The sequence below is a fragment of the Coffea arabica genome, chromosome 7c (genome assembly GCF_036785885.1).
Source record: "Coffea arabica cultivar ET-39 chromosome 7c, Coffea Arabica ET-39 HiFi, whole genome shotgun sequence".
NCBI classification, from domain to species: domain Eukaryota; kingdom Viridiplantae; phylum Streptophyta; class Magnoliopsida; order Gentianales; family Rubiaceae; genus Coffea; species Coffea arabica.
Genome location: NC_092322.1, coordinates 4,162,814 through 4,190,012, shown reverse-complemented (window position 1 = coordinate 4,190,012; position 27,199 = coordinate 4,162,814). Strand labels below are relative to the sequence as shown.

General features: G+C 38.7%; 4 protein-coding genes across 5 annotated transcripts; 3 read left to right on the top strand and 1 right to left on the bottom strand.

The window, feature by feature from the left end:
* Positions 1-521: 521 nt before the first annotated feature.
* Positions 522-2,220, bottom strand: LOC113698113 (protein IRX15-LIKE-like). The gene has a single exon (XM_027217809.2). It carries the CDS (start codon positions 1,742-1,744, stop codon positions 782-784), a length of 963 nt encoding a protein of 320 aa, XP_027073610.1. The 5' UTR covers positions 1,745-2,220; the 3' UTR covers positions 522-781.
* Positions 2,221-9,441: 7,221 nt separating this feature from the next.
* On the top strand, positions 9,442-14,034 carry LOC113698928 (probable inactive receptor kinase At5g67200). Its single transcript, XM_027218906.2, has 2 exons — positions 9,442-11,390; positions 13,044-14,034. Exons 1-2 carry the CDS (start codon positions 9,932-9,934, stop codon positions 13,610-13,612), a joined length of 2,028 nt encoding a protein of 675 aa, XP_027074707.1. The 5' UTR covers positions 9,442-9,931; the 3' UTR covers positions 13,613-14,034.
* A 4,068-nt stretch (positions 14,035-18,102) lies between these two features.
* Positions 18,103-20,946, top strand: LOC113699294 (SUMO-conjugating enzyme SCE1-like). The gene is made up of 5 exons (XM_027219547.2): positions 18,103-18,362; positions 18,539-18,622; positions 19,667-19,819; positions 19,913-20,026; positions 20,621-20,946. The coding sequence occupies exons 1-5, from the start codon at positions 18,294-18,296 to the stop codon at positions 20,681-20,683; spliced, it is 483 nt and encodes a 160-aa protein (XP_027075348.1). The 5' UTR covers positions 18,103-18,293; the 3' UTR covers positions 20,684-20,946.
* A 2,169-nt stretch (positions 20,947-23,115) lies between these two features.
* LOC113697897 (uncharacterized) lies at positions 23,116-27,150 on the top strand. 2 transcript variants are annotated; one of them, XM_027217499.2, is made up of 10 exons: positions 23,116-23,506; positions 23,650-23,712; positions 24,272-24,356; positions 24,438-24,503; positions 24,752-24,824; positions 25,049-25,097; positions 25,842-25,924; positions 26,005-26,074; positions 26,728-26,813; positions 26,924-27,150. In XM_027217499.2, exons 1-10 carry the CDS (start codon positions 23,192-23,194, stop codon positions 26,967-26,969), a joined length of 936 nt encoding a protein of 311 aa, XP_027073300.1. In that variant the 5' UTR covers positions 23,116-23,191; the 3' UTR covers positions 26,970-27,150. The 2 variants fall into 2 exon arrangements, with proteins under 2 accessions (XP_027073300.1, XP_027073299.1); XM_027217498.2 differs by having other exon boundaries at positions 24,749-24,824.
* Positions 27,151-27,199: the final 49 nt, after the last annotated feature.

Genomic DNA, 27,199 nt, shown 5'->3' with positions numbered 1-27,199 from the left:
TTGGATTGGCTGTTTTTGGAGGTAGTTTTGAAATATTTTACTGTAGCAACGTAAGTAAAAAACTTTTTGCTGTAAATGAGGTTATTTTTTAGGTTATTTTTTTGTGTTTTTGGTGTTTTTTGAGGTTATTTTTTATATTTTTGAAGTTGTTTTTTATATTTTTGATGTTGCTTTTTTTTTTTTTTATGTTTTTGGTTTTTTTTTAAAGTTGTTTTTGATGTTTTTGAGGTTGTTTTTCAAAAAATGACCAATCCAAACAGAGCTTATAGTATTCCTTGAACCTTATATATATATATAGTACCTGCGATTTGTTCAAAATAGACATTTTGTTCACAAAATGTCTATTTTGAACAAATTGCAGGTACTTCTCTAACGTACTGCCGCACCTTCTCCCCAGAGATTGTAGAGTAATATATAGGATATCAATGGATTAGGTACAGAATAATAGTAATCTGTATGCCAATCCAGGCAGCACTTTAGTAGTTTCCAAGTTTTTATCTTCCTCGAGCAGAAATTAAAACTTCCACGACACGACTCAAATTGTTGATTCCTTTCAAGTTTTCAGGTTGCATATGAAAATTATAACACAAACAATTAACATTTTACATGCCAAAAACCCAAAAAAAAAAAATTTTATTTTACATGCAACCAACAGCAGCAGCTGGTGGAGCGAGCAAAATGTCAAAATTTGAAAGATGGATAAATAGGAGTAATCTAATTGTTCGCCTCCTGATCATTGGCAAAGGACTAAACTTATTTGTGTTGACACGCACATTACCAACTAAGATGACGACGACGACGACGACGACGACGATGATGATGAAGAAGCTGGTGATGAGGTGTAATTGCTGCGACAGAACTGAAAAACATTCGCATCCGCTCTTTCCAGGACAAAATGTCCGAGCATATCTTTGGATTTCACCAAATTTTCCTTGCATAAGTACTCATAACTGGTGGTTCTGTCCACCTTTTGATTGAAATCATGCACAAAAATATGCGTTTTTGTATTCCCGCCTTTTTTGCTCCTAGCCAGAACACCTGCCGTGAAGATGGCCGACATCCGGCCAGGCGCTTCTGGCCAGTACCCTCGAGGCCCGTCTACCAAAATAACATCCCAATCAACTTCGTAAAATTGATTAGGCAGATCATTCAGCCCGAGCTTGCACTCGGAAAATAGGAGATTTTGCACCGGCCTGCATTCATTCATAACTTGTTCCTTCACTGCTGCAATCAATTCATTCGCTTCTGTTATTTTGGTAGTGTACTGCACGTCGTAGGCCTCGACTTCTGGGTATTTTTCTTCAATGTACGCAGCGTAGTACCGATTCTCATCGATGAATACTGTTCTCCCGTTGTGATTCAGGGCTTTCCAGAGAAGGGTTTCAGGAGTCAGGCCGAACACCAGGAAATTACACGGGCTCCGGCATTTCTGGAGGACATCGGATATCTGTTTGATGTCGGTGTGGGACATGTGATCGGTGTTGTTGGAGTTGGAAGCATAGTGAACAAGCGCCCTCACGACGGAACTCGACAGCGGAAGATTAATGCTGGAGCCAGTTGTAGCCGAGGCAGCCGCAGCTGTTGTAGCTGTGATGGATTCCCTGGTGTAAATCAGGGTGAGAAGGAAGGCCAGAGTGAAGAATGAAATGAATGCAAGAAGCCATAGCCTATTGGAGCTGCCCTGCTTTTGGATGTAAGGATGGAGGAGGATAAGCTTCGTGCTGCTGCTGAGATTGTTCTTCATTTCCCCTTTGTCGGTTGAGAGATTCAGACAATATATTCCAGATGGAGTTCTGAGTTCTGAATTCCTCCCCCGTGGGGATTAATGAGAGAAAGTTGTGTGATTTTAAAGATGCCGAGAACTAAAGACAGGGCGAAATAGACGTTGAAGCAAGAGGGTACATGTCAAACATGAAGATGACAGTCCAAACCCCACCCAATACAGCTAGGATTGGCGGCTATATATTTTGTATCTTTAATTGGTTCACTTTCAGTGAATTGAAGCAGATACGACTCTAGTTGATTGGGGCAATGATATAAAGTTTCACTGATTTTGACAAATGCTCTTCATCTGAGAGTGGATTAGCAGCTCCATCATCTAGATCTATGGATGTTGTGGTTTAGTGGAGGTAGAAGGAAGGGGTGGTTGGACTTTGGAGCAGGTGGAGGAGAGGAGGTATTTGGTATGGTTCTAGCGACCCGGTAACTAATTACAAGCCAAAAGTCGCTTTTCCTTGATGATTCTACCATTATTTTTCAAGAAACCTCTCTATTATAAAACGGTAGCATCATCTTATGGAGTTGTGAGGGGGACCAATGAACTGCTAGATTCCGTTTTGTCAAAGAAAACGCACGCAGGCACCTTTCATGATCTTCATCTGAGGAGTTGGAACCCGGAATTACCTGCGCTATTTTACAAATGGAAAACAGAAAAGAAGGTAAAGATTACAGAACTCATTCCAAGAATCCAAGTCTGTTAGTAGAACTTTGAAAAGGCGGGCGGGGCTGGTTTATTTATTATGCATATGGAGTGGAATCAACGAACAGATTGCCCCCGTGTGTGTGATTTTAGGTTAGCCAGTCCCATACAAAATGAAACTTGCCTAGTAATCTGAATTCAATCATGCAAAGTTACCGGAAAACAGATTTTTCCGATGGAGTTAATAAAAGGGTGTTAGTTCAGATACGAGACGTCACATCAACATAATTCTGATAGCGTTGGGTGGCTAAATTTCCGGTTAATTGCCATTAATTAGCCTGATGACCTTGAGAAGAATTCCGCCTTAAGCGATAATTGGGTTGCTCGTGTAAGTAAGCTACTCTTTGTCTCTTTCTTACTCCCCCCCCCCCCCCCCCCAAAAAAAAAAAGATAGGAGAACGATGGGATTTAAACCAAAAAAAAAAAAAAACGGAAGGAAGAAGTGGATTTAAACCTCTAAATTTTTGGAATTTTAACCTTAGTTACTAGATAAAAACTCTCTTTCTTCCTTCAGAGAATGCTTCAATTTATTATTATTATTTTTTTTAACTTTAATCTTATTTCGATCCCCACTAGGAACTTGGCGATAAAAAGAATCATTAGATAGATAGAAGTTCCAGTAGGCGCTCTTTTCCCAATGAAAGTCAAAAGAAAGGAAGAGACAGCAGCTCGCCCATTATGAAAAAAGCAAATGCCTTACAGGATGGGCGCTGGCTAGGCTGCTAAATTTGATCGTTGTACACAAATTATTGAAACCCATGAAAGTTGGTTGCTTTAGGAGAACTGGTCGTAGGAATCAGAGGAAAAAGGTTTATGCTTTACCTAATTACCTCCCAATAGTTACTTTAAGATCCAAAAACAAAGCTGAGTGATCACTTTCCTCTTTGCACCTGAATGATAAGCTTGGTCTTTTAAGGCCGGGCCATAAAAATTGCAGCCCTTTTTCTTTCTTCTTTAAGCGTTGAAAACTTTTCATTTGTCTCCCAAGTTACTTGGGAGGCAAAGTAACTTCCAACTGTTTGCTTAATTTGAAAGCCATTTTACTCTCTCTGTGTGTGTGTGTGTGTAGAGTTCCCTGATGCTCCTGATGGTATAGTTATAATACTGGTTAGGCAGATTGTTCAACAAACTTGGATTTTTTTTTGAATCAGGTATGTATATATTCAGGGATTTGAGCCCGCTCCAACAATCCGTGTTTATATGGTAGCTGAGGGGTGGTGATGCATGGAGCAACCCCGAATGATTGATTATGCTTTTTTCTGTGTGGGGTATTAATCTATCGAAAATACTTTTCAAATGTTATATTTGTGAACGTGAAATTCTAATTCTCTCCTCTTATAGAGATTAGGAATGTTGGGATCCAGGCGCGGAATAACAACTATGGAGATATCAAGTACACAACAATTTAATGAGAAACAAGTCACAAGCATGAAAGATAAATGACACACAATATTTAACGTGGTTCGGCTTCACCATTGAGCCTACATCCACGGAGAGAAACCTGTTCTTTATTATGAGAGGAAAACCCTATACAATAATACAACTTGAACCCAAACCCAACCCTTGTATACCATCTCTCATCTCCCAAGAACCCTCTCTCACACCCCATGTATAAGGCTACATGATGCCTCTTGTGTCCCTTGTGTGTCCTCGTGTCTCCTTGTGTGGTATGCCAACCCATCTATTTATAGGGAACATTACTGCCAAAAAATCAAATAAAATTGGAAACAAATATTATTTCCTAAACTAAATAGAATTTCTTGGCTACTATTTCAAGTAACTAAAACCAATTAGGAAACTAGTTACTTCCACACAAAATAAGAAATCTACCTAAAAGAATTTAAGCCAATTTCCTAACAAATCTCCACCTTGGCGAAAATTTCTTTTAGCAACCATTTGTCTTCAACTACCAAATAATATGGTACCAAACTACACACCTGAATCAATACAGCCCTGACACCAAATTGATTCAATCGGCAAATGAACATGTGTAGTTACCCCGAGTCCAACCTCCAGTTGACTCGTGAGAAGGTGCATCAATTCACCATTTCCCTTTGCAGGATTTCTTCTCACCACCACTTGCAATCTGGGATTCCCTTCTGTGAGCTCTAACCCTAACCATTGAGGCAATCAAGTGGTAAAGTCACCATACTTCTTCCCATCCTCAGGACTGCCTCGCCACATGTGGTTTCCAAGACTCCACCTAAAACGAAAAACTCGTACCTGTCAGAGTCTTCTGGCGCATAGAAATTAGATCTCCTTATTTCTTTGGGACACGTGCCACACCACCCAAAAAACATAACCAAAATCTAAAATCCACCGGGATGAAGAATCAACCGTTGGAGGTGTGAGAAAGTCTCCACCGATTCACGTCCAAAATCAACATTGGACTCCACCTTTTCCTTGACCCTTGAATCACCTGCTTAGATTCACTGTCAAGCATTTCCATGCTTTTCGACTTCCCATCCTTCACCATTACTGGTTTTTCCCAAGCCATTGAAACAAGGATACCACCTATTAAATTGTTCAATTGGTGACAACTACCAATCCACTTGATCTCAATAGTTAACTAGGATCCAACTATGAACCTTAAGCAGCCCAGTCTCACAACCAAACTCTGATACCACTTGTTGGGATCCAGGCGCGGAATAACAACTATTGAGATATCAAGTACACAACAATTTAATGAGAAACAAGTCACAAGCATGAAAGATAAATGACACACAATATTTAACGTGGTTCGACTTCACCATTGAGCCTACATCCACGGAGAGAAACCTGTTCTTTATTATGAGAGGAAAACCCTATACAAGAATACAATTTGAACCCAAGTCCAACCCTTGTATACCATCTCTCATCTCCCAAGAACCCTCTCTCACACCCCATGTATAAGGCTACATGATGCCTCTTGTGTCCATTGTGTGTCCTCGTGTCTCCTTGTGTGGTATGCCAACCCATCTATTTATAGGGAACATTACTGCCAAAAAACCAAATAAAATTGGAAATCAATATTATTTCCTAAACTAAATAGAATTTCTTGGCTACTATTTCAAGTAACTAAAACCAATTAGGAAACTAGTTACTTCCACACAAAATAAGAAATCTACCTAAAAGTTTTTAAGCCAATTTCCTAACAAGGAACGTGTTCTTAAGTTTAAGAATTGGTCTCGAAAAATATATAGTACATGGAGCACTTCTTTCGTCACTGGCCATTTGGTTCAGTGATCATCACCCTCTTCAGTGATGCTGGAGGTCAGAGTTCAACCTCTGCCTCCCTCAAATTTGCCACAATACCCCTTCCCATTTCCCGTACTTTGACATTGAACATGATCGTCAAAAGACAACAAGAAGGGAAAATTGAGAAGGAAAGTGGCAGCGTGCTTCTTAAAAGAGAAATTTGTTTAAATAAAGGCAAAAAAATAAAATCAGTGATACGCCTTATGCATACGTATAGGATTATAAAGATGAACATGCATTACAGATAAAAAAGATACACATGATTGTCTGAACCTTTTCATTTGGACACTCATCTGATTGAACTTCGCTATTTTCAAAAAAAAAAAATTAATATTTGAAACTCATGTTAAACATTAGATTAATTCCAAAATTATGGAATTGTCAAAAAATTTAATAGCCTACCGTACAATATGATACAGAAAATGGTTAAAGTACAATCTTACTATGAGGGTAATATACAATAAATCACATGATTATATATATTTTTTTATAGGTTTTTCTAGTAAGTGCTCTATGGGAATTCGTAGTATAAGTAAATCACATCTAACTTATTTTCAAGATTCAATTCAACTCGTAAGATCCATGGCTTGACTCTCAAACACTTTTCATTCTCCTTATAATTGTGAATTCACACACTTTTAATTATTTTCATCTCATGAATTTATACTATTTAATTTTATTTTTTAAAAAATGTAATGTCTAAACTGCATTTCGATGGTTCTCACTAGACACTTGTTAAACAAAACCCTTTTCTTATAGCATAATGTTTAATATTGCTACCTATCCGTTCAAGAAGCTCTCTAATGTGCACAAAGCAAGCACGAGTTAAGAAGGAAATTTATGCATTTTGTGAAAATTTTGAAATTAAGTAGGAAAGGGTTTCTCTACTAAGCACCATTAGGTACATGTCCATATGCCTAATTTACATCTATTTTATCAATTTAATGGATATACTTATGTATAATGTTTCTCTTTGTATTTAAACACTTACTAGATATAATTTCACTCTTGGCAAACACTCAAAACCTATTTTAGATCATGTTGATTGGGCATCCATGGAAAATGGCTAAGTTTAAGAGCAAATGTGAATGTGTCTATTTAAATACTGAATTAGATGCAAATTAGAAGTATTAACAAGTGGAAATTAGGTATTCGTTAAACAATTATTTATCAAATAATATGCATAGTTTATTTATACTTTGAACAAATTATCCGAATGGCCACTAAACTTTTAGAATTGTCAAATTTTGGTCATTGAACTATCTAAAGTTTAAATTTCGGACAATTTCATTAGATTTGATCATTAACCATGCCAAATCTGAGTGCCCGTACGATTCACGAGACAAAAGAAAGAGACATAGTTAATAATTAAATCTAACAGAACAACCCGAAATTTAAACTTAAAATTGTTTAGTGGTCAAAGCCAGATTTTTAATAGGTCAGTGGTTAAAATTTGATGATTCCAAAAGTTTAGGGGTCATCCTAATAATTTTGCTTTTATACTTTTCCAATTTGGAAGTACCCTTGCTTACCGTTCCATAACCAAGAGCCACCCTGCAAATAATAGAGAAAGAATAGCAGTAGTATGTTGACAACTTTTTCCCTTTTTTTTGGGGGGGTGGGTGAGGGGGGTTTATTTCCGAGAAAAACGCTCAGCTGTCAAGAAAGAAATGAAAATGTTCATAACAATTGATTTAGTTTTAGGCAACGCTTAAATAATTAAGAAAAAAAAAAGCAATCCAACTTGATAGGGTAGTGTCGGTAGAAGCGTAGAATTAGGAGAGAGGGCATTAGTAGAAGACACAGAGAATGAAACTCATTCCCTTTCCCAATTTGTAATTGAGGAAATTGGACGGGAGACAAACGTAGATATATTTATATACACAGTTTCAGCGTCCGTGTTAGTGCGAATTTAGACAATAAAACCGACGAAAATACAAGAAGTTGACAATGACATGACATGGCATCTTGTGGAACCGGTACTTAGTAGTAGTTTTATATGCTGGGACTTTCCAACTTTTAACAAAATATGCATCAGGAATGGATTGAGGTTGATCAAAGTATGCATGAGGTATGGATTGAGGTTGATGAGCAGAGCAGAAATTCGATGCTTCCTGAGGTGTAATAATAGTATGTGGATTTTGCGTTGGACGGTGTCCTCTGCCACCCAAGGATTTTGTGTTTTCAGTCAAAACCAAAATTAACAGCAGCAATCAGACTGGGTGGCGGTGGCCGGCGGGGTGCCTATATTGGACAGTGGAAGACAACCATCTATAATCCCAGGAAGGCACGGCATGTAACATGGAATCATGGATAAGAGGAAGGAAACTGGCTGAAGACTGCTGCTGTGTCCAGAGCTCACATGATCGATCAACTGGTAACTCTGACAATATATATGTTAATAATGTCGGGGATATTATATAAGTTTTGACGGCAGGTCGCAAATAGCACTGCAACTTGAAATTGATGAGCAGAAGAACAAGAAAAAGTGAAAAGAGACCCAGCCAAGGAACAACGGACAAATTCAGCAGCTGCAGGATCCTCCTTCCTCACCAGTAGAACTACGACTCTTTTGACATATGCTAGTGGGGTTTCTTAACAAGGCAAAGCAGGTAGGCCACGGTTACAAATGCAAGCCATACCTACATCCTTCTTTTTGAGCTTTTGGATTCGGCTAGCCCGTTTACCACACTGCATCCTGATTGACTTCCCCTCCTCCTCCTCCTCCTCCTCCTCCTCCTTCCCGCCACCAACCCACCCCCCACACAATACCAAAAAAAAAAAAAATAAAAAAAAATTCTTCAGGAGAATGCCAAAAAAAGAAAAAGAAAAAAGAATAGTACAATTTACATTTGGCTTCCAAATGAGAATCAATTCCTTCCATGCTGAACGCTGTAGTTCTATCTATGTCTCTGCATCATCCTAAAGTCATAACTTATAGCTTAGAGGAAGAAGAAAAATTAGTGCTGCGAGGCCTTGGCCACCACCTCGACGAACAAATACCCTGTTTCTCAAATGTGGCTATCCCATATTATTTTTGGCCTCGACATGGTGAAGCTGGGACAAGGGGCACGAACGGTTGCAGGTGCAACTGTTTCTGTCGGTTGTGTGCATTTTTTACTGTGCGTAATTTTGATTGTATATGGTATAACTTTTTTTGCACACGACGTAATTTTAAAACAAATTTTTATGAATCTCACATACCACGTGAAAATTGAGTTATAAGATGTGATCCCATTTCCGGTGGAGCTGCACATCTAGTCATATTGTGGTTGACACATTATTCAGCCGCTTGATGTGATAGCAATCCGAAATTATCAGTCACCCTGATTTTCCGAAAGCCGTACTAATACTTGGAGTATAAACGCCTCCCATTTTCACAATCAAAAGTAACAAATTCTTATCTGCCTCCTATCTCATCTAGACTCCCAAACAAAAGTCATTTTGAGAGAATCTCGAGGCTGGACCTGGTGCCTTCTATTTCCCCTTGTGGTCGCAGGCAAGAAGCTCGACGGGGACAACTCTCGGCTCTGTTATCTTGCCCGCACAAGCACTATTTAGGTAACTTTTCCAGCACCTGCAGCGAATTTGGAGGATAATTAATGATTCGTAAAACCACAGATTACTATTGATTTGTAAACACGTTAAAAAGCTAAAAGTACGTAAACCCAAAAAAAATATTTTTTTTTTAAAGCTTTGCAGATTTTTGTGTACGTATTGACTTTAGCAAACAGGTGACCATGGGAGAGGGGCAGGAACTAGTGCGGCACACGTCCTACAAGGAAAGGAAAGAGACACAAAAGCCCAAATGCATTTCTATTTTCTCCCCCTGATTTGCCTGTAAGTTTCAACCCTGCTTTCACGTGACACTGACCCATGATATGCTACTGGTATTTCACTACTATTACAGCCCAGCCAGCAGCCAGCTGCTTCCCATTTCGCTTTCTTCTTCTCTTTCCCCCCTCTTTTCCTCCACAGCTAGTCTTCTGCTCCCACCACCAGTCCACCCCTCCGCCACCATCAGCAGTCCCACTCCCCGCCACCCAAGTTCTCCTCCCTTTCCTCAGCTCCAATGGATCGAAGTTTCAAACTCCGGTCCCCGTTGTCAAACCACAAATACACCATCAAATCAGATGAAAACGAAACACTCTACTACTCGTAGTCCAATAACCAGTCCCACGCCTCTTCTCCAGCAACAAGAACAACAGCAACAGCATGCATACTCTAATAAAACAATGTGGGAATCTTCTCCTCCGTTGTTTTCTACTCTTTACTAGTAGTGCTACTTTATTCTCTGCCACTACCATTTCTATTTCCACGACGCCCTCTCCATCCTTGGTCCTACTCCCTTCCGACGCCGTTTCACTGCTCTCATTCAAGTCTAAAGCTGACCTGGACAACCACCTTCTCTACGCTATTCACGAACGTTTTGACTACTGTTCGTGGCAAGGAGTTAAATGCGGACAAGGCCGAGTCGTCCGTTATGTCCTCCAAGGTTTTGGCCTCCGCGGCCAGTTTCCCCCCGACACTCTGACTCACCTCGACCAGCTCCGAGTCTTGAGTCTCAAGAACAACTCGCTCACCGGTCCGATTCCTGACCTTTCTCCCCTCCTCAACCTCAAGTCCCTATTCCTCGACCACAACTCCTTCTCCGCTACTTTCCCTCCTTCTCTCCTCTCTCTTCACCGCCTCCTTATCCTCGACCTCTCTCACAACAACTTCACCGGTCCAATCCCCAGTGATTTGACCGTTCTGGACCGCCTCAACTATCTTCGGCTCGATTCCAACCGGTTCAACGGCTCAATCCCTCCATTGAACCAGACCGCGCTAGCAATCTTCAACGTCTCCAATAACAACCTAACCGGACCAGTACCCGTCACTCCCACTCTAAAAAAATTCACCATTTCTTCATTCTTATGGAACCCTGGTCTCTGTGGAGATGTCATCAACAGACCATGCCGCGCTACTCCCTTCTTCGACGCTGTTCCGGTAGCCGGAGACGCCGCTGCCCCGCCTGCACCGCTCCTCCAGAGCTCGCAGTCCCAGGGAGAAGTGCTGATCCCTTCTCCGTCGCAGAAAAAAAGGCACAAAAGAGTTGGCGTGATCCTAGGGGTTATAATAGGAGTATTTATCGTGATTGCAGCAGTTTTATGCATTTTCGCTTACTTCAAAACGCCAAAGGAGGAAGAACAAGCTGATGCAAAGAAAAGAGCATTGTCACCGGAGATGGGTCGTAACAATGCGGAGATATCTACGCAAATTGGAAATGTCGAGGATGGAATTGTGAAAGAGAAGAAAATATATCAAGTACATGAAACTAACAGTCATGGTATCAAGCAGGTGAAGAGTGGGAATTTGGTGTTTTGTAATGGAGAGGCGGAGTTGTACACGCTGGAGCTGCTAATGAGGGCGTCAGCTGAGTTGCTGGGGAGGGGAACCATTGGAACTACGTATAAAGCTGTGTTGGATAACCAGTTAATTGTATCGGTGAAGAGACTGGATGCTTGCAAGACTGCTATTACCACTGCGGAGGCCTTTGAGCAGCATATGGATGCCGTTGGTGTGCTTCGGCATCCCAATTTGGTTCCAGTCAGGGCTTATTTTCAAGCTAAACAAGAAAGGCTGATTGTCTTTGATTATCAGCCCAATGGCAGTCTCTTCAATCTCATTCATGGTAAGCTCGCCTCCCCCCCCCCCCCCCCAAATTTTTTTAAAATTTTATTGTTATACTTAAATTGTACTCCTTCTACTACTGGTTTTTGTTTTTGTTGTCTTGGCTTTTAGTGCCAAGCGTTTGAGCTGTAGCTGTGGGGTGAGTCGTGTTGGGGGGTTTTTTGCGATGACAAGTTGTCGGCTGCCAGAGCTTTTTATGGTTGTAGGTTTTTGTTCAGTTGGTTAGTGTTGCAGAGAAGTGAGAACCCCTTCTGAGCGGAGCTAGGTTCCCACCGCCGTATTGCCGATCATCTCGGTGGTTCCCACTTTTAGTCAACACTGGTCTATGGCTAACAGGTCACCAACAAATAACAATATGGTTGTTTGGATAAGAAATTATCTCAAATAATATTTCGCTTGCATCATAAATACATTTTTAATTCACCTTTTTATATTTTCAACCATCATTATATCATTATATCATGCTACGGTAATTATTTCAAATAATATCCGCCCAAACTGTAAATATGGTTTGTTTTGGCAGTTTCCAGTTCCCAGTTTGGCATCTGTCTGTTAGTGTAAGTAGGTTTGGTTAAATTAATATTCAGTCCTCTGCTCACCGATGACCTCTAACGAGTCAATTGCTTGGCTTATTCCATTTCCACCAATTGGGCTTGGCCCGCTTGGGGAATCAGTGAATATGGAGAGTCGAGAATGCGAGCTTCGGTACATAATGATGGGACAATAATTGAGACGTTTATTATGGTTGTTATCGCGGAGGCCTTAAAGCTTATGTACGTTGGGTCAGATTTGTGGCTGTCATTTAATGATGGACTTGGTACTCGCAGCACATTCATCTAGGAGTATTTTATTTTCTTCAGTTATCTGTAGTTTTTAATAAGCTAGTTCCGTTAAACATTTCCCCTTCGGACTACCCTTAGGCACAGGAAGAATTGAAATTGTAGGTACTGTGTAGTAGTAGCAGCATCACTCCATCAACAATGACGTGATAGGTCAAACTTCTCGTTCAAAAATGGTGGTGGCAGCTGGAAACTCACACTAATAGCTAGACTAGCATCCGTGCCCGGGATGCTCAAGTTGGGGAACTATGCACTTGCTAAACTCAAATTAGAATTAGATGTGTTCTATGTACTTCTGGTATTGCAGACCAAGGGCAATATTAGATGCCTCGGGGAACCATGCATGCTACACAGTGATCACTTACTGGTATCTCATAGCTGAATTACGATAGTAGTGAATAACGGGGTGTCTATCAGTTTAGAATTGCTTTCCCTGCTTTTCTGTTTGGCACCGGTGACAGCAAACTGATTGCTGTACTATTAATTGTCTTGCTTCTGTACTGAGATTATATCCCCTCTCATATCGTCTGTATCTGATGTTTTTCATAAGTTTGATGAGCTGTTTTCTCCGTTGTTAGAAGTAGATGCTACATTTTCCCATTGAATTGATGCATGTGTTCTCTCTTTGATGTCCTTTTCCCATTAACACATTGATGCAAATGAAGCTAGATAATGACTCTTTCATGGGTACAGAAAAGAACAGTGTCCATGGCCAATATAAATCTGAGAATGCATTGCACGTTCCTTTCTTTAGAAAGGCAAAAGTAATTGTCTTCGATTTATTCTTATTTACTTTGCCATATCTCGTTGGTAAGGTTCAAGATCAACAAGGGCTAAACCTCTTCACTGGACATCGTGCGTGAAGATTGCAGAGGATGTGGCTCAGGGCCTTGCTTACATCCATCAAGCATCAAAGCTCATTCATGGCAACCTGAAATCCTCCAATGTCCTTCTTGGTTCTGATTTTGAGGCCTGTCTAACCGACTACTCCCTGTCCATCCTTGCTGATAGTTCTTTAATTGATGATCCAGAATCTGCAGGATACAAAGCACCTGAGATATGCAAGTCTGTTCGTCGAGCCTCTTCAAAATCTGATGTATATGCCTTTGGCATCCTCTTATTAGAGCTTCTGACTGGTAAACCTCCATCTCAGCATCCGTTCCTTGCTGCCCCTGATGTGCCGAATTGGGTCAGAGCAATGAGGGATGACGATTCTGAGGAAGAAAAATGGGTCGGAATGCTAGTTGAGATTGCTAGTTTGTGTAGTGTGACTTCACCCGAACAGAGGCCAACGATCCGGCAAACACTGAAGATGATACAAAATATAAAAGACACTGCAATGGTAGACAACAGCGCAAGGGATTCGTACAATGGATATTCATAGTTTCCAATTACATCTACAAAGCATGGATATTGGATGGAGCATAAATTTTAATGGATTTCGTACTGAAAGCCACGCTGGAATGGGATTAGCATTTGTGGAATAAGCACGCTTCCCTCGTGGGATTTGAAGCGATTGGCGTGAGTATGTTCATTCACTTTGTTAGGAGGACGGGCTTAGATGATTAAAAAAAAAAAATGGTGCATTTGATGTCCACTAACCTGTATCTGATGAAGTTGTGAACTTCAGGAGCGCCAGTTCTTGTAAATGATTAGGTAAAAGTTAAATTGAGCTGAGATTAACCTATCCTGAACGCGGTTCTTGAATCATTTTGTGTTAGTAGCATGTTGTGCGAGTTGAAGGTAGTGTAGTATCTTGATAGGGTTTCTGGCGAGAAATTGGGAGAAATGCATTTTGTTTTGTCATATCTTTCTAGACCTATCAAAACAATTTCTTAAACGCCATGTTTGATCTTCAAAGCAGTTTTGTACATTCGGTTTAGAGAGGGTTAACTGCGTTGGAAACAAACACATAAAACTTCTGCTGAAAGGGAAAAGAAACTTCTTCCATCCCCGCTGCGAATTGTCTTTTTGATTTAATTTTTGGTGTATATTAAGATAGATCGAGCTGGCTTCACAAGATTTCTTTTAAGAATTCTCATAAATTTCCGGCTACCAGATGTCCGGAACAGGGTATGAAGCTGATTTGAAGGATTAAAAGAGCTACCCATCTCTCTTCTTTTCTCTACTGAAACTGAAAGGGGGAAAAGAACTCTACATTCCTGAAGGCTAATATCTAGGGATGTAAACGAACCTACTCGCGAGCAGCTCGGTCAAAAGTTTGACTCAAACTCGGTCAAATTCAATTCGAGTCGAATTCAAGCAGCTCGATAAGGTTATTGAGTCGAGTTCGAGCATTCAGAAGCGATGCTCGAAGGCTCGACGAGCCTTATCGAGCATTTTAATTTTAATTATTTAATATATTATTATTATAAAATTACCCTTATACCCAAAAAAATTGTCGAATTTATGAAATATTTCAAGTCATATAAAAATTTTAAAAGGGCAATAATGTCTTTTCGCTCAAAAATTATCAAGAAAATGAATTTTAATAACTCGAGCTCGACCGAACTCAAGTATTACGAGCAAGCTTCGAACTCGAGCTCAAGCTCCAATAATACTACTCACTCGAGCTCGAGCTCAAACACCATATCTATATGTCGAGTCGAGCTCGAGTATGGTGATACTCGAGCTCGACTCGATTACAGCCCTACTAATTTTTCATTTTGGAACAAAAAACAAGAAGGCTCGTTTTCACATTTGTCTCAAAAAAATAAAGTGGCTGACACGTCCTCAAGCTTATGGCCAAATTAAGCTATTAAACCCATAGATGGAACATATCTCATTAGTGATCATAATCCTATATAGCATATGTTAGGTACAAATTAATTGTTTGAAATCTGAGTTTTAACATAATGAACTTTAGTCTCGTAAAATTATCATGCTTAGCTTAGGGCCTTGGGCCAATCGACGTACGTCGAACGCTGTCATTGACCAAGTGCCTCGTGTGAATAAATTATACAAAGTGTGGACTATGGAAAGAAGCTCATGGAACATTTTTCAAAACATGTATAATTTTTTTTTAAAAAAAAAAGGAATAATTTCACATAACTCCACTGAGATTTTTGATAATCACAGAAAGCTCCCCTCAATTTTTAAAAATTATGCATACCTCCCCTATTTTCATTGTTTAAGCAACATTTTAGGTCTAAAAGGCTAGACTTTTTCTCAAAAATCCTATAACGCCCTTGATGTATAATTAATAGCAAAAATAAAAGGAAAAAAGTAGTTCATAGTTTATATTTCATTCATTCTTACTTGCTATCACTACTACCTATCCATCAACATCCAAATCACCATTAAATAAATACTTATCTTTGTTTTAATGTTTATTTTTTACCTAAAAATTTTTTATGCAAATCATTATATCAATTATAAACACTACATCAGATATCCAAAAATTTACTTATAGTTTCATATCAATATTAGATTTTGCATAATACACGACAATATACATCGATATCTCTAAATTTTAATTCCATGGCTATCACTTTTTGAATACAAAATAATTTAAGGCATCACTACTATTATCAATGTCTAATATACTCTATTGGCACAAAGTTCAAAATCAATCAAATTTTCTCTATAGGAATAACATTAATAATTGTAAATAAAAAATAGAAACACAATGCAGTTATAAATATACTGAGAACATTTTTTTTTCATAACAACCATAATAGTATAATCTATATTTAGTTCCTATTACACTTCCTATTCTTAATTTTTATTTTTCTATCACTGCTACTGTTTTTATCTCCATCTAGTTTAATAATGAAATTATCATTCAATTTGTCATTTGACAATTTTAATTTGCTAATGCCTATCAAAAATTGAAAACAAATATGGGGGTAAGAAAACTATTTAATAATAATGATGAAAAGGGAGAATTGGGAATAGACACCAAAATAAGTAAGCATTGGTAGTTTTGGTGTCTATGGTGGTTTTATTATGGGCAAAAAATTGCAGCGGTCACTAAACTATTGGTCGGATCATGTTTTGACCATTAAACTACCTTTCATCAATAATTGGCTACTAAACAACTTAATCAGAAAACTCATGGTCATTTGATCAATAATTACTCTTAATTTGTGATATTAGCAATACACGTGGCAAAATACGGTGGCAATTTTGTATAGCACCTACGCAACCCATTCCTAATCCCTGCACTTGTCCATATCCGCCATCAGCTGGGCAGTATAACCTCCGCTCCTCTTCATGTTTCCGGAATAAGCAGCAAATGGATCCCCCGTTTGTGGCATCGACTGATAGCTCGCAACATTGGTAGAAAGTACCACTGTAAGGCGGTTACTGCTGTTGAGGCAGCGGCGGTAGCGGCGCTTGAGTCTATTCTCGTACCACCCCTACTCTAACTAAGAAGCCTACCAAAGTCATTTCCCCAAATGTGATCTGCTGCTGCTGAGAGGAGCCTGTATTTTGCGGATTGATGCTATTACTCTGGGGCTTGTATTCTTATTGAGACTTGTGAATCTCTGCCCACACCTCCCCAACTGTTTTTCGCAATAAAGGTCCTGGAAGTGTGAGAGAGCCTTGCCTTGGGAGGGTTGGTCATGATGCCCTTCTGATCTATCGAAGCATCGTTGGCTTCACTAGCCATTGGTTCCCAAGGAACAGGCCCAAGCAACCACGATTTGGGGAGCTCCCTGGGAACCACGACTTTCCCTTCTCTTCCATCTGCAAAACACTAAACCTTGAGATCCCAAATTATTTACAACAAATTTGGAAAATGGAAGTTTAATAGGTTTACACTTCTTTTTTTCTTTACTTCGATGGGTTTATGAAAATTGAGTTATAGGATTGCGTAGTTGTTGGACAAAATTGCCCCCGCACTTTTCCACGTGTATTGTTAATTTTTCAGATTAAGAGCAATTACCAACTAAATGGTCATGAATTTACTGATTAAGTTGTTTAGTGGCTAATTATTGACGAAAAATAGTTTGATGGTCAAAACATAATCCGATCAATAGTTTAGTGACCGTTGAGATTTTTTACCCTTTTATTATTGGCGATAGTACACATTTGGTTGATAAGAATAAATACATGAGTTTGGCAGGAAATCAGATGTAAAAGAAAGGGGATAGAGAGTTAAATGAGAAAATCATAGTTTGAGTTATTGGTTGACAATAATTGAGAGAACTTTAATATTTAGGAGGGTTTTTTTAATGAGTTGACAATTAATGAAGGTATTATTGTCTTTTTATCATGTTAAGGGAGGTCATTGTAATTATGTAAATCTCAAGGGAATTGAGTGAAATTATCAAAAATCTCAAGGCAAGTTTTTGAAATTATCCCTAAAAAAAAAAAAAGAAAACTCAACTTAAAGCATGATTGAATTGGAATTTGTATAGTATGAAAAGTAAGAATCGGTACGGAATGTAAGAGGTCGTTGAGTTGCAAGTTTCAAGAGTTCGGGACAAAAAAGCAGCACTGTTGCATTGTATTTTTGTAGAACGTTATATAGATAAAATAAAAAAGTCATCGAAAATGTGTAAAGCGAGGTTTGGGAGCGGCGTCCCAGAAAATTTACTCATTCTTTCTCATTTTCGTGGGGGCCACAAAAAATATATATTTTTTTGGTAGAGCCACAGCCACCTAAGGACCGGTTGGCAGTTGGCACGCATTTTCCACGTGAGGACATGAATGGCGTGGAATTCACGCTATAGGCTGGGAATAAAGAATCCATTTGACTTCCTATCCCCTGAAATCCCAATATTCTAACCTATCAAAAATCCATTATTAGACTAATCATAGTTATTAATTAATTTTTTAAAGCCCAATTGTTGGTTGGTCGATTGTGATCAGTACAGTCAAGTTGATGATCCTTAAAATAAAAATGATAAGAGAGAAAAAAAATAAAGCATTAATTAGATCGGTACTCCAAATACACGATCGCACGGGCACTCTCAGTCCCCAGGCCTCCTTCTCTCCCTCTCTAGTCGTCTCGTCGTCTACGGTAGCCGTGAAATCCGAAGGCTACTCATTTTCTCTTCTTTTTTTGGTAAAACAGAAATCTTTTCGGAGGTTTCAATTGGCAAAATTGCGCGGAAATGTCGGGAGGTATAGCGCGTGGACGTCTCACCGAGGAACGCAAAGCCTGGCGTAAAAATCACCCCCATGTTTGATCATGCTCCCTCTGTTTGAGTCCTTTTTTTTTTGCCTCCTCCCTGTTATCCTTATACGCAGCATAATATGAAAATTTAATATTTATATTAGCGATAAATTCACGTCTTGAATTGTTTTTTGCTCAACAGAATAATTAGAGCTCTAATTATGTTTATTTTTACTGGTTTAGGGTTTCGTGGCCAAGCCGGAGACACTTCCAGATGGTTCCGTTAATTTGATGGTTTGGCACTGCACCATTCCTGGTAAGCCTGGGGTAAGTTTCTTAACCTAGAATCACTTTTTATTTTGTAAATTAAATTTCGTATTCTTTTTGTAATACTGGACAAGAGTTAAAACTAATGACCAGTGCTGTGGCGAAGAGTTGTTGCTCTTTTTTTTTTTTTTTTTGCCTGATTTATTAATCTCTCTCTCTCTCTCTCTCTCTCTCTGCTATAGCACAACTTTGTTGTGTATTATTGCCTGTACCTTCTTCTTTTGTTTTATAAGCTTCTTTGATGAAATTTTAATGTCTTTGGTGTCTAAGCATTGTTATGGTCTTATGGGTAATTTGGCTACGAAGATTAAAATGGGGCGAGTTTTTGCTTTGCAGTCGATCTTAACTTGGGCGTTGGTCCACCAAAATGACACTTCTAGCTAGGAAAAAATGAATGGATGATAATTCTGAAGATCTAGCTTGAACTTAGTGATGTCTGTAGCTATATTGCTGGAATTTAGGATTCTTACCATGCGTTTTACTCGAAGCACACTATCATCAGCAATTAACTAGAAAAGAATCCATTCTGTTTTCTCTAATGAAGCAAGTTTATTGGGAAATTATATGATCGATAAAACAAGCAGTGCAACACTTCTTTGTTTCCCATCGTTATAGATGAAATATCTTTCTTCAGAATGGAAATAAACCTTAACTCTGGTTTGTCTCGTTTGTAATAGCTACTTAAAAATTTCTGAGTAGAGGTGAAAGGGCACTATTGAACCATTAGTTGCTCTCCTTCTCTATGTAGTAATAACTTTTCTATCTGATCCTCCTTTGAAAGGTATGTTCAGACATGGCAGTTACTAGAAGTGATGGAAACTGGGTTTTAAATTCCTTTCGATCGCATTATCAAGGCTTATTGAATGTTGGATGTCACTGAAGCAGTGTTTAGTGGATCAATTCAGTGCAAGTTTATAATGGTTAATATGTTTATATGTTAGCTGCTTTACTGTTTCGACCCGTGAAGCTACTTTATCTCAAATGATCATGATTCTTATTGCAAATTGAGTATCATAAATCTTGTATTACCAATATTGGCTGCAGACTGACTGGGAAGGTGGTTCTTATCCACTTACGCTTCACTTCAGTGAAGACTATCCGAGTAAACCACCAAAGTGTAAATTCCCTCAAGGTTTCTTTCACCCTAATGTCTATCCTTCTGGGACCGTTTGCCTCTCAATCCTCAATGAAGATAGTGTATGTACCATTCTGCTTGGCATATCAATCAAATCTTTTACACGTGACTTTTGGCTCCATTATAAGTTGATGCATGCTTTTTGTCATCTCCAGGGTTGGAGACCAGCCATTACAGTGAAGCAAATCCTAGTAGGTATCCAGGACTTGTTGGATCAACCGAATCCTGCTGATCCTGCGCAAACTGATGGTTACCACCTATTTATACAGGTGACTTGTCTTCTCTGGAAGCTGAATTTGCAAGTTTTTCTCTCTTTTAGGATCTTCTTCTGTTAACTGGATACCTTTGACCAAAGAACATCAAAGTATAGCGGTGCTCCATTGGTATTGACATTGTTGTAGGATATTCGCTTTATTGAGAAAAGTAACATTTTGAAACTGCATGGTTCATCTCTTCTTTTGATGTCGCAGGTAATTTAACATATTAAAAAAATAATCATTCATAGCCACTCCATCATATTTTCCATGAATTTGTTTGGCCAGGCTCAATATTTTAGTTAGAGTTGAAGATAAGTCATGATCAAATAAGATGGCTGAAATATGTCAGCCACTGTGTTGCTTTCTCTTCAATTTATTAATTACAGATGTGCTGAAGTGGATTCAAGGGTATGTGTTACGGAGCTAGGTTTTGCTAAATTTTGCGGCCATTGGTTGCATTTTACGTCTAATCAGATGGTGACCTAACTTACAGTTCTTAGAAATTATATAGTCGTTTGATTTAATGTATTCTGGTGGGAGCATAGCTGCTTTGAAAAGGTAAAGATACAAATGCTGAATATAATAAGATGCCACCTGTATTTGCAGGATGCTCTGGAGTATAAGAAGAGAGTGCGACAGCAGGCAAAGCAATACCCACCTCTTATCTAAATAGCTTGCGCATTTTGGTTCTTGATGATTGTTTCAGTTGTTTTGATGCAAACTGCATTCTGAAGTGTTCTGTTTGGACTTCACTAATATCGAAATGTGGAAGTGTTCCAGTCAGCCAATATGCTCATTGGTAGTTCTTCTCATGATAAAGCACATTTCATCGTGTATCTGAACCTACTCGTTGACGTTCTTGTGTCACAAATTTGTGTAGACAAGCTGACATTAAATTCGTTTGCTGTTAAAAGATCCTGTTTGCTGGCTAATTTCTTGAATGTGTAGTGTTGCTTTAACCTGATGATTGAGGTCTCTTTTGGTTGTGGGTAGAGTTTCATCTCAGGGCATTGGGCAGATGGCCTTGGATTTCAAGACTTTCTCCTTTTGGTGATCAGAGCAAGATTCGAGTAAACCGTTGCTAGTGAAATTTCAGTCATCATGCCTTCTTTCCACCTTAATTGATTTGATTTTGAACTCAATGAGCTTGCCCATTCGACTAGTGGACATTCGGCAAAGCAGTCTTTCGAACAATTTTCCATTCAATAGTGTGAGTGGTCAGACTTTGATGTCAACTAGTTGAATTGGGCCTGACGCAAAGTGTGAGGCTGCCCAGATTTTATGTGATGTGTGCTTTTGAATTTTTTTGTTAGATGATAATTTAAATGGTAATATAAGTATGAGAGGATATTACAACTTGGAAGTATGTATAAAATAGTAGAGGAGGCTTTGGTCCAGGTCCTAGGACTTAGAGGTCTGTGTTTAAATCTCCCTCCCCTTTTTTCGCTTCTTAAATCTTACTCTTCTTTTGTTAGAAATTTCTTTTCCAAAAAACTTATATATAAAAGTTTACTACAACGCAAGATGAAGCTGTTCAATTCTAAGCTTTACCACATTGCAAAAGAAGTGCATGGAAATCAATAGCCTCATTTGGATTATCAAGATGTAGCAGCATTAGTTCCCATGGCATTTTAGTCTCCATAACCGAACTTGACCACTTTCGCAGAGAAAGCACGGGGGCTGTTGGTAAAATCTTTTATCTAGGAGGAATGTATACGTTTTCTTCCTTGTCATTGGGCATGGTAGGAACTCAAATGATTAACGCTACTTCAGGATTGAGAACAAGTGGCCGTTTTAGTATTTGGAACAGAAGGGTTCCTTACTGAAAACTAAAAGGGAAACGCAGTACGTATATAGCAACAAAAAATTAACAATTTCAACATTTAAGCCATGAGTTTTCATTATAGGTGAATTTTGACTACGAGTCGACCAAACATTTGATTGCTCGACCTCTAGTGGAGAGCAATTAACATTGATAGTGCCGAAGCTAATTGTAAGACGAAATTTAACATTAGTGGTGTGGATGAACCAATCCAACTTATAGAGGCCAGTCAAAGGTTTCTGGATTTTGGTAGTATTAATGTTGCCATTGCATCTCCCGGGAAGACGAGTATTAGTTTCTTTGAATCTATGTAATCTAGTTAATGATGCATTATCTGCATGACGAAATCTAGCATTTTCGTTTTGATTGAACAAAATGGTATTACAAGTATTCATGATCTTCCACATGATATTCATTTATTTTATTCTCCCCTTTCTCGTCGCATCCTTTCCGTTCCTAACTCTCAGATACAGAATTCAAACCAGAAACGTGACAGTAAAAAATATTTCAAACCCATTCACTCGTTCACTTTTATATTTAATCAACCAATTTATCCAATTACTTTATAAGAATCAAATTGACTTTTTTTTTTTTTATGGTAACAGTTGCACAAGGAGCCTGTTCTCGTGGAAAATTGAATTATCTCGATGGGGGTGGTGAGGCTGATCCAAAATCTATTGTCATTATTGTTTCGCACGAGCTGCAAACGTGCACGTAACTTGGCTTCGTAATATTTGTCATTTTTTGTCGCTTTAGAGACTTATTGTAAATGCTTCAAATCCAAAACTTGCCTCACCCATAAGTCTTCCAAACAGAAACCGCCATTTTCCATGTAAAATGCAGAACTAACTCTACAAGTATGTCGTCTCTATCTCGTACCCATCCATTGATCTAATCTGAGTTTTTATCTAACACTCTCGCTCGCAAACTTTGAGTAGCATTTTTCTTTTCTTCTCTTGGTCCCTCCCCGAATATAGGCGGCAACAATCGTGGCGATCTTCCAAGATAAGCAAACTGAGTTGGGGATTAAAAAAAAAATAGTTAGTAGAGAATATATTACGAACAAATAAAAAGCGAAGAAAGCTACCTAAAAATAAAAAGGGAAAGAGGAAGAACCAAAAAAAAAAAAAAAAAAAAAAGCGAAGAGAGCTACCTAAAGAAAAAAGAAAAAAAAAGCCCATCTGAAAACCCGAAAAAGCCCATATGAATCCTTTCGCCTATTGGGCCCAAAAGCATCCACCACTGGCCGACTTCCTAGCTTAGTAAATGAAAACGCTAAGCTCGTATTCAGAAAAATCACAGTATAGGAAAAAACCAGGCCTCATCGAAGTCTCTCCTTGGACGACGTCGTCGTCATGGCGGCATACTACCCTCCTCCGCCTGCCCACTACCAATATTACGAAGCTCCACCACCACCTCCTCCAGGAGCCGCTGCCCATCCTGCTCATCCTGCGGTAGCTCAGCCGCTACACCACCAGCAATACCTACCTCCTCAAACCCAATTCGTCAATTACGCTCCGCCGCTTTACCCTCAATCCTCGCACGACGAGGTCCGTACTCTCTTCATAGCTGGACTTCCTGAAGATGTCAAGGCTCGAGAAATCTACAACCTATTTCGCGAGTTCCCTGGTTACGAGTCCTCTCATCTTCGTACAACAGCCAGTACTCAGGTGATTTTTTTTCCCTCATTTTCTCAATTATTTGTTTGTTTTTATGTTTATCGGATTAGTTGATGGTCTCTCAGGCGTTTCAGTCTGTTTAATGTATGCATATATGCATTCTTATATGTTCTTTCTTTGGTGGTTGTTTACAGCCATTTGCTTTTGCTGTTTTTGTGGATCAGCAGTCAGCTGTTATGGCATTACACACGCTCAATGTAAGGACATCTTTCTTTGCATTTGTTACTAGTTCTAAGTTACTGAGCTCCTAGTAACTGTGGTCAAACACTCTAGTATTTTAGACGGGTTCGGTTGATTTGAAATGAATCGATCATCAATAATGATGTGGAGGCCGGCAAGTAAGTCGGTTTTCTGTTTTCAAAAATTTGAAAAACTTACCGGACGGGTTTAGAGCCTGGCGGGAGCACCTGCCCTTCCCACAAAGGAAAACATAATTATAAATCCCATTTTGGAATGGCTTTGCTACTCACTGATCCTTAGTTCATGCAATTCTAGGATCGTCTCTCATTCTTACAACTTGTTGATTTTAATGTTGTGGGTTTGTGTTGTGTATGACTAAAAATTGGAATGGTGGGGTTTTCCCTAAATTCTGTATCTTTATATTGTAATTGTTATCTGTTTCTGCATAAATTAGCATTCTTGCCTTATGTAGTTGGCTCCCTTCATTTTCATATTCACATCTTTGGTTTTACTGAGAAAATATCCTCAGCACTTGTTGATTTTAATCCTTTTTTTTCTTTTTTTTTTTCTTCCCAGGGAATGGTATTTGACCTTGAGAAAGGTTCCACATTATATATTGATCTTGCAAAATCTAATCCCAGGTCTAAGCGCTTAAGAACAGGTACTTTTGCAACATTTTTCCTGCCTGTCATGCCTTGTGTCCTGCTTTTTTTAACCATTGTGTTTGACTTGCAACAACCAGATGATGAGAGTGCTGCATCAGAGAAGAGGATGAAATCTTCTGCTTCTTCCAGGGGCACAGATTCGGGTAAGGTTTTTGCCTTAGTTTTCCTGTGCATATTGTGGATGAAAATATCTCTACAAGCAGTCTCTATCTTCTGCTTCTTCCAAGGGCACGATGTTTAATTGTGTTTTTATGCTTTTTTTTTAAATCCAAATTAGTCACATGATACCTACTTGATCTCTTACAAAGAATATTAGCTAGTCAGCCAAGCGGAGAGCACGTTAATATAAAAGCTCACCTTGCACATGTTTTGCACTGTTGGGCACTAGCAGGTGTTGGCAGCATTCACATGCCTGGAACGGGTAATTCCGCTCACAACACGATTGGTTATTCATCCACACAAAGGTCATCTGCACTACTTAAGCACACTTTAATTATTTGGAAGTGCTTACTTCTTGCCGATATGCACGTTTAATTTACTCATATTTGATTACTTCTGGCTGAAAGGTCAAGGGCCACATTGAAGCAGTCACTATATGCCCTATTCCCTGAAGTTAGAGAACTTTATCAGTTACAATGTTACTGAAAAATCTTATCTGATTTCCATTTTCTTTTTTCTCACAATGTAGTGAGGGAAGCTTTGATGAGAGGGCTGCAAATGACTCTAGTAAAAAATTGGTAAGATGTTCTTGTCCCTGAAATTTTATTTAATGATACAGTATTTTACAAACTATTTCATAATTTTTGTTTGGCTCTTTAAAATTTTAGAATTTAACTCCTGCTTTGGCTCATGATTTTCGAGCTAGAAATGTTAGTTTTCTCCTTAAGCTTTTGAAAACCTGGGCCTTTTCATGAGAGAGGCTATCCATTCCAAATTGTCCTTGATATGGTAAAGTCTTTATGAATATACGAACTGAATACTGATTCTGAGTATTTTGTATAGCATTTATTTAAGGCATGAGTTAGGGTGTGTTTGATAAAATTGAAGCCTGAATTCGTTAAGTTACTGAATTGTTAAGGACTAAATTTGATACACTTGAGTGTATATATCATATTAAGTGATAATTGAATAGCTCATCACTTTTTTTGGGAGCAAATTTTGCCTAGAAAATTTAGTGCCACTTAATTTTCTTCAGATGTTCTATTTTTGGTTATCAAATGCATCTGAACATGTTAAGATCTGAACCTATGAAATTTAAGTGGTAAATTGAGTTATCAAACAGGGCCTTAGTCTTGCTCCTGCACTAGTTTCAGCGTGTTGGAACGATTACAGTTATTGTTCACTTGCTTGCTTTAGATTATTACTTGACAAATCTTATCTACTGACTCCCTTTTCAAGTTCATATAGTGATCTTTTATGTGGTAGATTAATTAATCCATTTTGGCTGTACACCCGCTTGACTTCAGCTCCGTGTTTCACAGAATTCCACCCCATGTCCAACACTTTTTGTAGCTAATCTGGGTCCAACTTGTTCAGAACAGGAGCTCATTCAAGTTTTTTCAAGGTTCAGGAGAACAGTCTTCTTCATCATTCATCATAAAAATTGTTGTGGCTGCACTAACTTGGTGCCTGCTTTCTACTTAGATGTCCTGGATTTCTGAAATTGAAGATGCAGAGCACATATGGGGCTCCTGTTGCATTTGTTGATTTCCAGGTATATTTCTTACTTTGTTCTTCTGGAACACTATTTTTGCAAGTCTGGTCTAAAAGCATGAAAGCTTAACGTAGTGGATTTCCTTTTGTTTGTTGTACATTTGCATAGTCCCTTTTCTCTTGTTGGAATTTTGAACAAAATTAGGATCTTTTCTAGATTCATTCAGAGTCTAATCTTCTTTATTTAGTTTTGGTTGTCAACTTGAGTCACTCCGTTGGTTGGACTGGAAAATGTGGAGCATTTGCTGCTCAGCTTTGATACTAGTCTCCATGGGATTAAGGGTGGTTACTGGAAGTTTTGTTCAATTGTTTTTGTTGTTGCACCTGTACCTGGCTATCTTTTACATGGAGAAATGTTTCACTTTGTAGCATATATTCTGCTCAACCTTTTTCCATCTCGTATAGGTAGGTATGCTGTTAACTGTGTCACCTGTACTACCAACTGCTTGTCCTTACCTATCTAAACCTCTCCTGTGAAACCAAAAGCTGGACGATTTTTCTCACCTTTTTGTTATGATACGGAGAACCCAGCATTTATTGGCACATGCCCAACATTTCCATTTTGACCCAGAGCCATGGTTCAGTCCTGTGCTTTCCGTCTCATTAATCTTTTAGTAAAACGCTCCTGTCTGCATCTGATGGTTTAATTTGTAGGATTCTGCTACTTCAAGTGAGGCTCTAAATCATCTACAAGGCACAGTTCTGTACTCATCACCATCTGGTCAGGGCATGCGGTTGGAGTATCCTTTACTAAGATTGAGTCTAATTTTGTGATTACCATTGTATTATTCGGTTTTCTTCCCATGATTTCATTGGTTTTTCTGTAGTTTGGACTTGACAAAATATTTAGGTATGCAAAATCAAGGATGGGATTGCGTAGTAAGAAGTCAAGGTGAATGCAAACGATAGATTGTGCAAAGTGTCAATGCTGCATCATACTTGGTTTGCACCATGAAATGTATGAATTGTGCTGAATTAGGATCCGCAATTAGCTTTTTATTTACTTCCTTCTCTTTCCATTGGTTCGGATGGTAAAAAATTTAACAGCAATAAATTGTAATTATGAACTTTTCAGCATTTGTTATGGTTTTTAAAACAAAATTATTTTAAGGGTAATCTTTTCAGA